This window comes from Apis cerana, linkage group LG8 (genome assembly GCF_029169275.1).
Source record: "Apis cerana isolate GH-2021 linkage group LG8, AcerK_1.0, whole genome shotgun sequence".
Lineage (NCBI taxonomy): Eukaryota > Metazoa > Arthropoda > Insecta > Hymenoptera > Apidae > Apis > Apis cerana.
The window spans coordinates 10,453,673-10,466,838 of record NC_083859.1 but is presented as its reverse complement, the minus strand read 5'-3'; the positions used below and the strand labels follow the sequence as shown (position 1 = coordinate 10,466,838).

The 13,166-nt window shown below is 34.8% G+C and overlaps 1 protein-coding gene across 50 annotated transcripts in view; it reads left to right on the top strand.

Annotated features, from left to right (window-relative positions):
* Nucleotides 1–13,166, top strand: part of LOC108001532 (cAMP-specific 3',5'-cyclic phosphodiesterase) — a 319,149-nt gene that overhangs the window by 290,728 nt on the left and 15,255 nt on the right. Inside the window, exon 1 of one of the 50 annotated variants that reach the window (XM_062078835.1) lies at nucleotides 2,658–11,411. The exons of the other annotated variants lie outside the window; for them this stretch is intronic. Within the exon in view, the coding sequence (XP_061934819.1) occupies nucleotides 11,292–11,411 (120 nt within the window). The 5' untranslated portion in view covers nucleotides 2,658–11,291. Of the gene's footprint in view, nucleotides 1–2,657; nucleotides 11,412–13,166 lie in introns of those variants that run through there. 50 annotated transcript variants of the gene reach the window in all.

Sequence of the window (13,166 nt, the reverse complement as noted above, 5' to 3'; positions counted from 1 at the left end):
TTTATAATTACAAAAATAGTTCTACGCAAACAGCTGACTACGATCGATCGACACACAACCCCCCTTTCAACCCCCTGACTTCAGCCTCTTTGAATGAACGCTTTCACGCGCATCCATCGATTCCGATCAAAAGATTTGAGGTAAAATAAACGTAATAATTCCTTTTAGAAGAAAATTTTTATCGTAGAAAATTTATTCAAGTTTTGAATACAGGAAACAATGTTAGAAATTAGTAGTTGGAGAGAAATCGTTTGGGGGAATTTATTATATACAAAAAGTTTCGAAAAACTGTCGCGATCGATGAAATCGCAAGAAAGAGTTTGAATGTTTTCTCCAAAACAGCGTGGCCTTGCGCCACAAAATCTGCATCGATAATAATGTTTTTTTCAGGGCGGATTGGGACGGATCGAGGGATCAGTCTCTTCTTGAACGCCGTATCGCACGGATTCAATCTCATTTCAAATTCGACAATTTATAACGTTCATAATTAGTGATTTCGCATATGTTTATTCGCAAGCCACGATGAAGTGTAGTGGAAAATGAGATCAATATCTTTCGAAAGGTAATTCGATTCAGAATTTTCTCTCTTTCGGTAGTTTTTTCTTTTTTTCATACAATTCATTCGTACAAACGCGAACGATAAATCGTTTATTCCTTATTTATAAATTTATCGATGGCTGTTGCATATCGTTTCGATATTTAATTACTTTAAATTTTACTTTAAAAAACTAATTTCGTCCACTTGCTCCTCCATTATACGAATAATTTTTTTTTTTTTTGGATTGGATTAAAATAATCGTTTTGACGAATTTATAATTGCTAATTGCATTTATGCGATCTTGACATTTCACGAATCTCGATTTATGATTTGTATCGTTGATCGAGAATGCGGTTGAAAATTCGTGGAAATCCGGAAACGTAACATTCATACGCGATGGGATTCTGACCACGTCTTTCCTCTCTCTCTCTCTCTCTTCATTTCTTGAACATTCGAATTCATGGAATTTGACGCCACGTTCCAGAAATGGAATTGTCTCGATGTATTTGACGTTTCTGAGAAGCAGTTTCTTCAGAAACCTATAAATGCACCAGATGCTTGTTTATATTTCCCTCTCGTTCGAATTTTATTTGAAATAAAAATGAAAAATTGCGAATATTCCGTTTCCATTTATTTTTCAAGCGCAATCTCTCTCTCTCTCTTTCTTCACTTTGAAACACAAATATTAAAGAATATTTAAAAAAAAAAAAAAGAAACGTTTTTCCATTTCCTTCGAAGTTTTATTAAAAAATTTTACAGTTTGCAATTTCTGATAACCGAATTCGTTCGTCTTCGAATTTCGTAAGAAGAACGAAGATTGTTTTCTCGTTACGAGATTGGTTCTTGGAATTTTTTTCTCCCTTTTTTTCTTTCTTTTTTGTTTTTCATATCGAAATATCATCCTTGTCTCGATCTTCGTACGAGTGTTAAACGGTTTTTAAGCGATAAAGAGAGAAAAAAGAAGAAAAATTTGACGAGCTCCTCGTTGAAAATATTATTCTTTCCGCCGAACCGGATGCGCTCGTTCGATGATTCGTTGATTCGAAACCGTATCACGACCTTGGACGCTTCCTTTCCACGGATTAAAGAATTCGCACTTGGGAAATTTTAATTTTTTCAAAAATCAATAATAAATATCACCTTTCGAAAAATTTTTCTCTAAGAGTAAAATGAAGATTCTCTTGCTAATCTCTTAATTGATTAATTTTTCGTTTTTTTACCTGCTTTTCCTTCGTTTATCGTTCGAATTAATAATTTCGTTCGATCGATTTGAATCGTTAATCAACAATTCCCGTCTTTTGCAGAGAATCCGACCGAGATCTTTATTATTATCGTCGATGTTTTCGCGGCGCGAGATCCTCAAAACGAGATGAAATCCCGGAAAGAGACTGTTATGAATGATAATTCATTTTTCTCCTCGAATTCGTTCCCCGAAATTTAAATTTAATCTCTGCCCTCGTTCGAAGACGAACTAATTATATCGTTAAATCGAGGACACGGATAATTTTAATTAATTAATTTTAATTTAATAATTTAACATTCATCGTTAAATACACGGATCGATATACATTCACCATAAACTTTATATATAATCTTCCTCATTTCGCAAAAATAATTTCTCCTCGTTGCAATACTTCCCCCAAAACTTTAACGATATTAAGTTTAAAAATTCCTCTCCCTTCCTCAACATATCATAATATCAATTTTGACAAGTTTTTATCCAAACATTTTAAAACTCCAAGGTTGAAGATACGATTTCAGTTCTTCTCGAAACGAAGAGAGACGAATTTCTGCGATGTGTGTTTTTGATACGAGAATGAATCTCGAAAGGAATAGATAAGAGGAATAGCAAATACACGTAAATCGTGACGTAAAAGTTGGTCGACGAGACAAATTGGCAGCGATTATGGCAACCAGCGAGAAAGAGAGAGAGAGAGCAGTTGAAAAAGAAAGAGCAAACTTTCGTGTTCTTACTTCGATTTATCGATACGCGTAATAAAATTTTACCGTTCCGTTTCCTCGTAAACCTGCTAAGCTGCGAGGCGTATTTCTTGCATTTATTATTATTCCCCGGCTGATGATCGATCAACGATTAATCGAGTGTCGATTAAAAAAAAAAAAAAAAAAGTTGGAGTGAAAAATTGACCACTGTCGCGTTTATTCATTTCTAGAGCAATGATTTATGAGAGGAAATTATGATCGGGGAAGAAAGGAAACGAGGAATAAAAGAAAAGAGGGGGAGAAGGAAAATAAAATAAATATCGAGAATAAAGTTAAAAATGGAATTGTTAAAAATTTATTTTTGTCATGTCTGGTTATATTACTTGTTTTGTAGTTATCAGAAAAATATTTTAATCGACTCAACTATGTATATATATATATAGAAGGCAATTTTAACATTTTTCGAAATATTATTCCTTCGATCGAAGATTAATTTTACTTTGATATGACATTTATGATATAATAGTAATTTAATTCCACGTTTTTTTTTATTTTTTTTTTTTTATTTCGTGTCATTTCGATTTACATAGAAGAAAAGATCCACCGAATCGACGCGTAAACGTATTTGAGTGAAAAGAACTTAATCTTGAATATTAAATACGTATCACTTTTGAATACGAGATATTTTACGCGTCAATTATTTTTATCTTCGAGAGGAATCAATAATAACCAGAGGGAAAAATTCCAGCCATTAAAAAAACCGTTAAAGAAATAAATCGAGATATATAAAGAATAATAAATTTTTTTATTAATTTTCTATAAAAAAAAAAAAAAGAAAAATAATCGTGTCTCATTGCCAGCAAGGTTAATAACTGCTAATTAATGCCATTTCCGATTGATTATACGTTTAATTGATGTATCTGATTGGAATATCGCATGCGTTGTTAATTGAAAAATATTAATTCACGTCCCTCCAACGGCAACTAATTAATTATTTACTTATTACTCTGATAATTGAATTTTCAATTTCAACCAAATATCGAAGAAGGACCGTGTCGAATTCCCAGCAAGGAATTGCGATACATTCTCTCTCTATTTACCAATCTTCGACCATGTCGATTTAACTTGAATTTCCGCGTAACAACTTTCGTGGCTTCGTTAAAATGATCGGAAATAAAATGAATCCAAATATAATTCAGCCGTTCTCCCTCCCTTGCTCGTTTCAAACTTCAAAATCTATCGAATACTAAAAAAAAAAAAAAAAAAAAACAAATCTGCTAAAAAGATCTTGTAGACGTAATAAAATTATCACTTGATTTACAACGAGAATTAACAAATCGTTAAAGTTAATATTCCAACTATTTATCGAAAATGGAGATGGCGAATTTCTCGAAATCAACGCTTGGCAATGCCGAAAAAAAATCGAACCGTCTTTGTTTCCACGGCTCTCGATGCGCTTCGCTCAGTTCACAGCTCGGAAATTTAATTTATGATCCTGTTGTTCTCTTTGTTCCCGCGGAACTGGTTTCGTATCTCTGCGGTGAACGTTATCCGTGATGTAATCAGAAATTTTATAAACGTATTTCTATAAAATACAACCGCGCGAAAGAACGGATTGATCGAAGAGAATCTCGTTATTTATGCCCTGTGATAAGAGCTGGGTGCACGATGTGCATTAACCGAAAGGTTGTTTTGCATATTTCAGCACGCTTTATCATTTTTCGATTCATTTTTATATCCGTGGCATTAAGTTCGCGGCATTAAGAGATTGGCTCAGTCTGTGTCGAGGCAGGGCAGAGAGTAGTAGCGGGACACATCTCGTGGAAAATGCAATTGTGAGTCTGTTGATAATTACGTGTTTATGGAAGGGAAGTAATAGGCAAGAAGATTTTCCAAGTTCGAGCGCGGAGAAAGAGGATTCTCTGGATTTTAAATACGCTTCAAATCTTTCTCAGATTAGATTTCTTCATCTATTTATCTCGATCACGGAAAGAAAATAAGCAAAAACAGTGTTTGGATACTTGTATTTTTCTCAATGTGAAAAAAATATTTCGAAATGGGACTCTTTGGGGTTGCAAGAGATTTCAATCAAAATAATGAAAAATAAAATCCCCGTTAAATCTTTTTATATTCGTCTTAATGTACAGATAATTGTAGAAAGAAAATGAGAAATAGACAATAAGACTGTTCGTCTACCTGATCGTAGAATCCCAACAATCAATCTTGTATTTTCTTCCTTTTAAGTCCTCTTAAACTCGAAATAATAATAATAATAATAATAAGAGAATTGTCAGAACGATAAATCTGGTGCAAAGTCAGAAACGTTGACCAGAACCGATGCGAAACGAATTTTGCTCGAAATGAAGGAGGAATTGGAGAGTTCAGGAAGTGTGAAGTTGAGGGATTACATTGGAGGAGAATGTACAAAGGGGAGACAATTATTGGATGTATATGGCACGCTGATACCAATCACGGAGCTTTGATGTCGTATTCGGTGAAATCGGAAGAAAGATAGCAGCAACGGTTGACAGGAAGTTGATAGGCGAAATCCCACGCGAAATTGGGCTTGGAATAAATTCGTGTTACCGACATTTCACTGCGTGGGAGCCAACGTTCGACGGAATTTCGATTCATCATCATCGTCGAACGGTTCATTTGCTTATAAATTAAGAAAAGAATCGAAAAAAATTCAAAAATTAAAACCGAACGAAGGAGGACGAGTTGCGGTACGATTAAAGACGAAAGGAATATTTAACTTTTAATAGATTCATCGTCGAACAGTTCATTTGTTTATAAATTGAGAAAAGAAAAAAATTCAAAAATCGGGAACCGAACGAAGGAGGACGAGTGCGATTAAAGACGAAAAGAATATTTAACTTTTAATAGAAATTGTTTCGTAATCATAATTGTTCAATTACAAGAATAATCTCGATCAATCAGTATGGATATTATTATTATTCTCGATTATACCATCAAGATGAACGTAAAAAAAATAAATATTGACATCATCCGTTCGAAATCGCTTCGAAACGACGCTCCATATGCATTTTCGTGACACTTGGCACGCTCTGATCGCTCCGTATAATCGGTGTCAACAGCAATTCTTTCGACACGTGTCCATCTCGTGGACAATCATAAAGGACGACTCACATTATAGATTTACGTTCCGTGCGAGTTCGATTCATTGACTCTTGTGGGTATATCAATATAAAAGGCTACTACGTTTTATTTCGATATTTATTTCATTTCGTGTGTTTTATCGATGAAGCTAATATTCCGATATTAGCTTCTGAATTTTTTTCTTTCGAACTTTCTATCTGATATATATCATTCATTCACTCGTTAACTTTCTGGGATTAAAAATTTCAAGAATCCCGCAAATTATTTTTCTCCGCGAGGTTTTTGGTTTCAATAATCGAAGAGGTTTCGATGAAGAAGAAATGGAAGAGGAGAGAAAAATAAAACTTTCTACGCGACGGCGTGTTCGTTGGTGGCGGCGCCACCATCGGTCTAAAAATCATCGAAACATGTAACTGGCCTTCGACGAGGAAGAAACGAGATGAACAATGGATCAACGCACCCGCGATAAAGAGAATAAAGGTGAAATAAAAGAAACGAGCGTTTGGAATTATCGATTTTTTTGCTTGTGTACGACCCTCGCGGCCGGAAATAACTTTCGCTCCTCCTTCCGATAGATAAACGGAGAAGGACGTGCTACTCGCTTTGTTATCGACTACCGGACTGCTTGTTTTCCCTGCCAGACGGTTTTCCTGTCTGTACAATATTCATTATGCTCCCAGATTGATTGCAGAAGATTTCGGGAAAGGGATGCTTCGGATCCATTCTTGACTTTGTGCAAACTTTTATATTATTTCAGGGATTCGAGAAAAATTGAAATGTCTTGTGTCGATCACTGTTTCGATCTCTTCCTCGCGCTACTGAATACGTACTCACGATTACGTACTCTTTCTATCGAATCCAATTTAAATATTTATCGTCATTTTCAATCAACGTTCCTACGAAATATTTTCGGTTAAATATTTTATTATCAGCTTTTATTCCCCTCCTCTCTCGAGACATGTTCTTTCGAATACAAGATCGAGAAAAAAAAAGAGGAAATTATAATTCACGGAGGTTAAATATTTATCATTGCTGTTTTCTTTTTTCTCTCTCTCTCTCCATTCGATTCTCGAGAATTGACTCGCGAGTTGAAAGAGAACGTTGTTTCACCGCTGCACTTGGGATGACAGAGGCGGTCGATTTGAAATAATAATCGAGCGTTTAACGGGTAAATCGTTTTCCGCGCGCGGTTAATCGCGGGGAGAGGAGGAGGGAGGATGGAAATTCCTGGAAAACCGTGGCGCGGAAACCGCAAGTTTATTTGGATGGGCGTGGACGCGCGGAGGGACCGGAAGTGGGGCTCCATTGGCGTCACGAGTATTCGCTCCCTCCCTCCTTCCCGCTCCTCCCTTTCACCGAGTACTTTCGCATTTCTCGTCCAAATTTCCTGCAGACCGGCCGCTTCCAATGATGTTTAATTCATTCGATCCGTTTCCACGTGCACGAAATAATCGATGACGGAAAATAAAATCTCGTACACGGGGGAAATATCGTGGAAGTTTTAAATTTATTTCCGATTCGAAAGTGAAGAAGAATTTCTCGAGTATAATTTAAGAATTTCTTAATTAATTCTTTCTGGCATCTGTGCGAATCTAATTTGAATTAATTTTTCTCCTTTTTTTTTTTTTTTTATTTTAAATATATTGACGAATATTTCTCTCCTATTCAATTTTCGTAGGAATTTTTAGGAATAAATTTCGCGAAATTATATAAATAGAAATGTGGGATGGGAAATGAAAAGATATTTTGGGATAAATAACGGGACAGATAGGAGGATCGACAGTCGAATTAAATTTACATATAGAAAATCGTCGAGGATTCGAATCGTTTGTTGCACCGAATTATAAAAGAAAGGGAAAACGGTATTTTTTTTCCATCGAATTTTTCGTGGAAGATGGAAAGAGTTGGGAATAAGAGAGAGAAAGAGAGAGAAAAGATATTTGAACGAAAGGTGATGAAATGTGAAATTGATTCGAAAAAACGAGAAATATCGATAATATACGTATGCGTGGGCGTGAATTGTAGCGAAAATACAAAGTCCACGTTTCAAAGTGGCAGCGGATTCAAGAATTGGTTTTCAGTCCATGAGCGTGAAGAAGATATGATTGAAGCGGACCAAATGAGGAATAATTGGGAGGAAAATTATCTATCCGTCTATTGCGTCGGCTCATTTAACGTTTCGAGATATCGCCGAATGTACCAGCAAGGCGTGCAGAGTGTCACGTAGACTCCTGATTCAATCCTAATTGCTGGTTTTTCATCTCTCATTTATTCTTCTTAGAAAATTTCCGTCATTTAATTAAACATAATGTGCAATTATGTTTTCATAAATATTAAACATAAAACGAAAAATTCCCACCGATAAATATGGATCACCATTTGCCAATTTGAAATTGGAGATTTTTTTCAAAAATTTTCAAAACGACGATCTTTACGCAGAAGCATAAAAACGTCGGTTTGAAAAATTCTACGAAATAAAATATTTCCTGTTCTTCTTTCTGTCTTTCCTTTTTCCTTTTTCCTATATGATTTTCAACTCGTCGAAAATTGAAAACAAACTCGTCGTCGAGTTCCATAATCGGGCAAGAAGGAGTACACGAATTTTTCGTCTCTGGATCTTCAAAATAGGCAATGCATTTCGACGAAAGTACAGGTTGACTCATTTCGAATTAGAGGGTCGACAGATTTGACTTGTTCGTGGACGATGACTGTTCTAGGCCGAGATTCGTGACCGATGATATCAGTGGCCAGGAAAAGTGGCCATTCAGTTTATGGAAACGATATCGTTTCGTTCGAATTCAAATATAAATTTCTCGAGTATTTCTTCTTCTTTTTTTTTTTTTTTTTAAATTCTTCCACGAAAGACACTCTTCGTGACGAAAGACAAAACAGAATCTATGTATAACTATTGAATAAGAAAATGAAAAACAAGCGTTTCGAATATTTTCAATACGGAATATTTTATTCATGCATCTGGTCCAATTTATATGTACATATATGTATATATAAATATATGGTAGGAGATTGAAAAAACATTTCATTATGAATAAAGAAGTAGTCTGGATCATGTTTTATACGAAAGTTGAAACTTTGATCTCTTTTTTGATGGAATTATATCTTCTCTTTTATACTTTTTTCAAGTGATGAATTTCTTATTTTTTATGAAAAATTATTGTAATATACTTTATACTATAACGTACAAAAAAAATATAATAATAGTGCTATTAATATTATAGTAATACTATAATACATTAGAAAAGTATTTGATATAATGCTCGAATATATTAAGTACACTTAATAAGTATTTCAGTCATATCAAGTATATCAAGTATAATTATTTTTGTAAAAAATAAAATACTTTGAAGATAAAATTTTCTTTCACAAAAATTTTAAGAATTTTATTTTTGTACGATAAAAGAGCAAAGGAATGTTTTGTTGCATATTTTCAAAATAAATTGTTTGACAATGATGAATTCTCAGACAGAGGAAGATGCATTCGAGGTATCTGCGTTTCCAAAAACCGTAACGATGGTCAAGTGTAATGCAAATCAACGGGTTTGTAAGGATGCAGATGAATCCGAAAATATAGTATCCGAGAAATATTTTCTCTTCACTATTATTATCCGCTCTGGCTATGACTAATATTAAACGTTAGAAATCGACTACTTCTTGGTAAGATTTCTTTAGGGCGATTTTTTATGAAAGTTTGATCACATAAAATTTTTGACATCAAAGAATGAAATGATAAAAAATTCTTTTAAGCGCAGACAATTTTATATAAAATTTTTAACAATCGGTAAAAGAAAATTATTCAATTAGTTGAAATATTTTGAAACTTTTTTATATAAAGTTTCTTCAAAATCTCGATCCCTTTTTTTCAGAGTCAGAAAAATCTAAGCTGGACGTAACTGAATGGATCGATATTTCATTGTTGTGTAACGGATGTGGTAATAATAAAACGTCACGATCTTGAAATAAACATTGCAAGGACACTTATCATCAATAATTTTTGTTAAAGAGATGATTGGAGAAGGCGATTGATAACTGCTTTTAATTTCTTTTTTTTTTCCCCCAAATATTATCAATTCGAGAAATTGATTCATATGATAATTATCTTTTCACGTATCGCTATTCATCGATCTTAAATCAATTATTCATTACATATTTTCATATGAGTCATATTTCATTAGTCATTGATTACATTAACCGTTTAATTTTTCATTAATGCTGTTCTCTTTGCATTTGACCCGAATGCATCATAATTATGCATTCGTTAAAAATCATCCGATTTATTATTCTCACATCCTCTGGTGATTCATGAATTTACGGTAAAAAATAATATCATAGAAGAATTGTAAAACCTCTTCGAATTCTTTCATAAATATCATCATCACGAAATATCGTGTATCTTTGAACTAAAATTGAAATTAATTTAAATGTTAATGATAACAGCTAACAAGATGTTTCGAATAAAATCGATAAAAAAAATCATAACGGTATTAAGTTTCAAATTTAAATATTCAGAAAAGCGTCACAACGTTCTCTTCTTCCCAGAGAAATCACCGATACGTACCGATACGTATTAATTTAAACTTAAAAATATTTTCAATAGTTCCAATTACTGAGAAAAATGATGCTTTATATATTTCTTTGTCACCATCCAACCTATCCAATAGAATCACATTAAATGTTTCAACAAATTCCACGAATAAACAATTTCCACAATTGGATCACATTAGAAACATATGTGTATTGAATTACACGACAAAAGCGTTGAGTAACGGTTGATCCGAATTCACTTACCTAATCCCAGAGCCTAATTATAGTCGCAACATCCCTCAATGACACATAACGCTATATAACACGAATATAGAACCGTGACAAAGCTTCGAATTGAAAAGAAAGAGAGAAAGACAGAAAAAAAAGAGAAAGAAACGTCGCTGGATCGACGTTTAATTCCATTCAGATGATTTATGACTAAACTGTCGCGTGGTACCAATAAATACCGGGATCGTTCGGGTCGAAAGGGTTAAACTCCGTCCCAACTGCAATCCCGTCCAAACGTTCCTCCTCGTCGAATTCTCGTTACCCATTATTCGCGATTTCCGGCTGGCGCGCGAGACAGAGAGAGAGAGACATAGATAGATTCGCACCACACTGTTCCCCCACCACGGCGGCCAACAAACACAGAAGTTTGGCCCAGATAAAAAGGCTGGCGGCCCCGAAGCGGGCACGTAGACCACGCTTAGCAGTCGAGCGACGTCAGCGCGTAGAGCGGACGTGCTCAGAGGCACAACTGTTACGACTCGTGCGTACTTTGACACACGTGTGCATCCACTCGTCGTTACGCGCGTCCATTCCACTGGAGTGAAAATTCAGAGAGATTTTGCGGGCGAAACGTTTGGATAACGACTTTTCGTCCAGCATTCTGAAGCGAAGGAAACGGTGTGGGCGACGAAAACACGCTACTCGTCCGTTGGTGTTTGTCTTAGAAAGTGTGTTGGGGACGGGAGGAAGGAGGGAAGGAGGGAGGGGAAGGGACTGGTGGGGAGAGGTGAAAGTGAGAGGATTTTAGTTTTTTCTTCGTCTTAGTTGAAGAGGTTTCGTTCCCCGGTTAGGGAAGTTGACAGAAGTTGTGTCGAGGATACCGGTCGAGTGTCGTGGATACTTGTGACGAGAGAGAAGAGGAAAGATGGTACAGCAGGCGGACGCTGAATTCGCAACCGGAAACCTGGACGAGTACACGAGGTACTTCAATTACTTGAGGACCCTGGCGGATCTCACGGCCATGGCCAGCATCATTGCTGTTCAGGTAATCGGATGTTTCGAAATTTGGAAATGTTCGCCTTGTAAATTTGAATCTGAACGAAACGGAGAAAATGATTCGATCCGATCTCGAGATGAGGATTAGATAGAGGTGGATAGGTAGATAGATAGGGATTGGAAGAATTTAGACGGTGATTTGTTGGGATTCAGACTCGGCCTTTTACATAATCGTGATTTTAACACGAAAGGTTTGATTAAATGATGTTGGTTTTTTGAAATTCTATGAAGATTGGTTTGAAGATTTTTTTTAGAAGATTATATAATATTCGTTGATATTCATTCTATGAGATGAATGGATTCGTGGCTTGATATATGAATATTTTATTGTAGAAAATGTATGATGCGATGGAAGTTCTAGGTAATCTGAAACGAACTTTCAGTAATTTGATTTATTTTTTTTCAATATTCTTAGAATTTTACGATCAACTAATAGGTTTAATTCAATCCTTGAGGTAAAATATTTATATAATAATTACTTTTTCGAATATTATTGAATAATTTTTAATATACGAAAAAGAAATTCAATTCGTTTTTATCGTGAAATAACTATGAACAAATAATTGTTTGATCTTCACTAATGAGATGAAAGATACATTTTTTAAAACGATGAGTCTTCTATGATAAAATTATGATAATACTGTAATTCCGAAAATTTATCTACGACGAATTTGTCGAATTCAGCAACATCATCTTCTGAATAATTATATGATAAATTTTTTGCTTTGAAATTATGCAATTTGCACACAGATAAAATAAAAATTTATTAATATTTTCGATTTAAGATTTGACGATAATTTTCAAGATCTGTCTTGATGCATACACTGATAAAATAAAAATTTATCTTCAGAAAATTTTCGATTTCGAGAATTTCATCGTGAAATTCTCTAATTTCAAAAAGAATCTTTGGATTATTTGGTAAAAAACAGATGAATTTTTGAAATCGCGTTGAATTTTTGATCGCATTTTTTTTTCTACGACATAGAATGTTCCAATATTAATCTCTAAGAAATTTTCCACGATGCTGAAAATTGATCCCATTCGATGGATCGATATCCTTTGATAAAATAAAACAAGAATGATTGCCGGCAATTTAATAAATCTTCAAAAATCTCGATTCTCACGCCATATGTCGTGTCAACAAGAGAGGATTAACGTCTGATTTCGCCGATCGATATCTTGACGAGGCTCAAGGACCTTCAATGTCGACGGAACCGGGGCAAGGTGGCTGTTAAAAATCGATCTATCGACCGTTTCTGCCCCCTCCACCAACAATATCTCCTCGAGCTTCGTTAAAAGTTTATTCGGGTCAGATGTGCGTTACATCTTAATTCGATATAATTAAATTAAAAGAGGACTCTCTCGGATCTTGCTCGCGAACAATGAGAAAAATTTCACGACGAAAGCATTTTAATTAATTTCCCTATGGAAGCAAAAAATCACCTGTCCTGTCAAAGAAAAATTTTTTCCACCAGTAAAAGGATTTCCCTGAGTGTTAAAAAAACTCGATCGAGTCATCTTGGAAATCCAGAGAATACAGAGAAACAGCAATTACTCTCGTACGCTTAGAGAGTGGTCGCGGAAGAACGAATATTTTCCATTTCGATGCTAGGATAATAAATGCCTTACGAACGAAACAATGGATTCGGAGAATGTCTATCTCTACGGATACATCCCGTTTCGAAATTCGAATTATAAATTACATCTCTGAGGAACTATGTTGCGCGAATAATGAACAATGAAA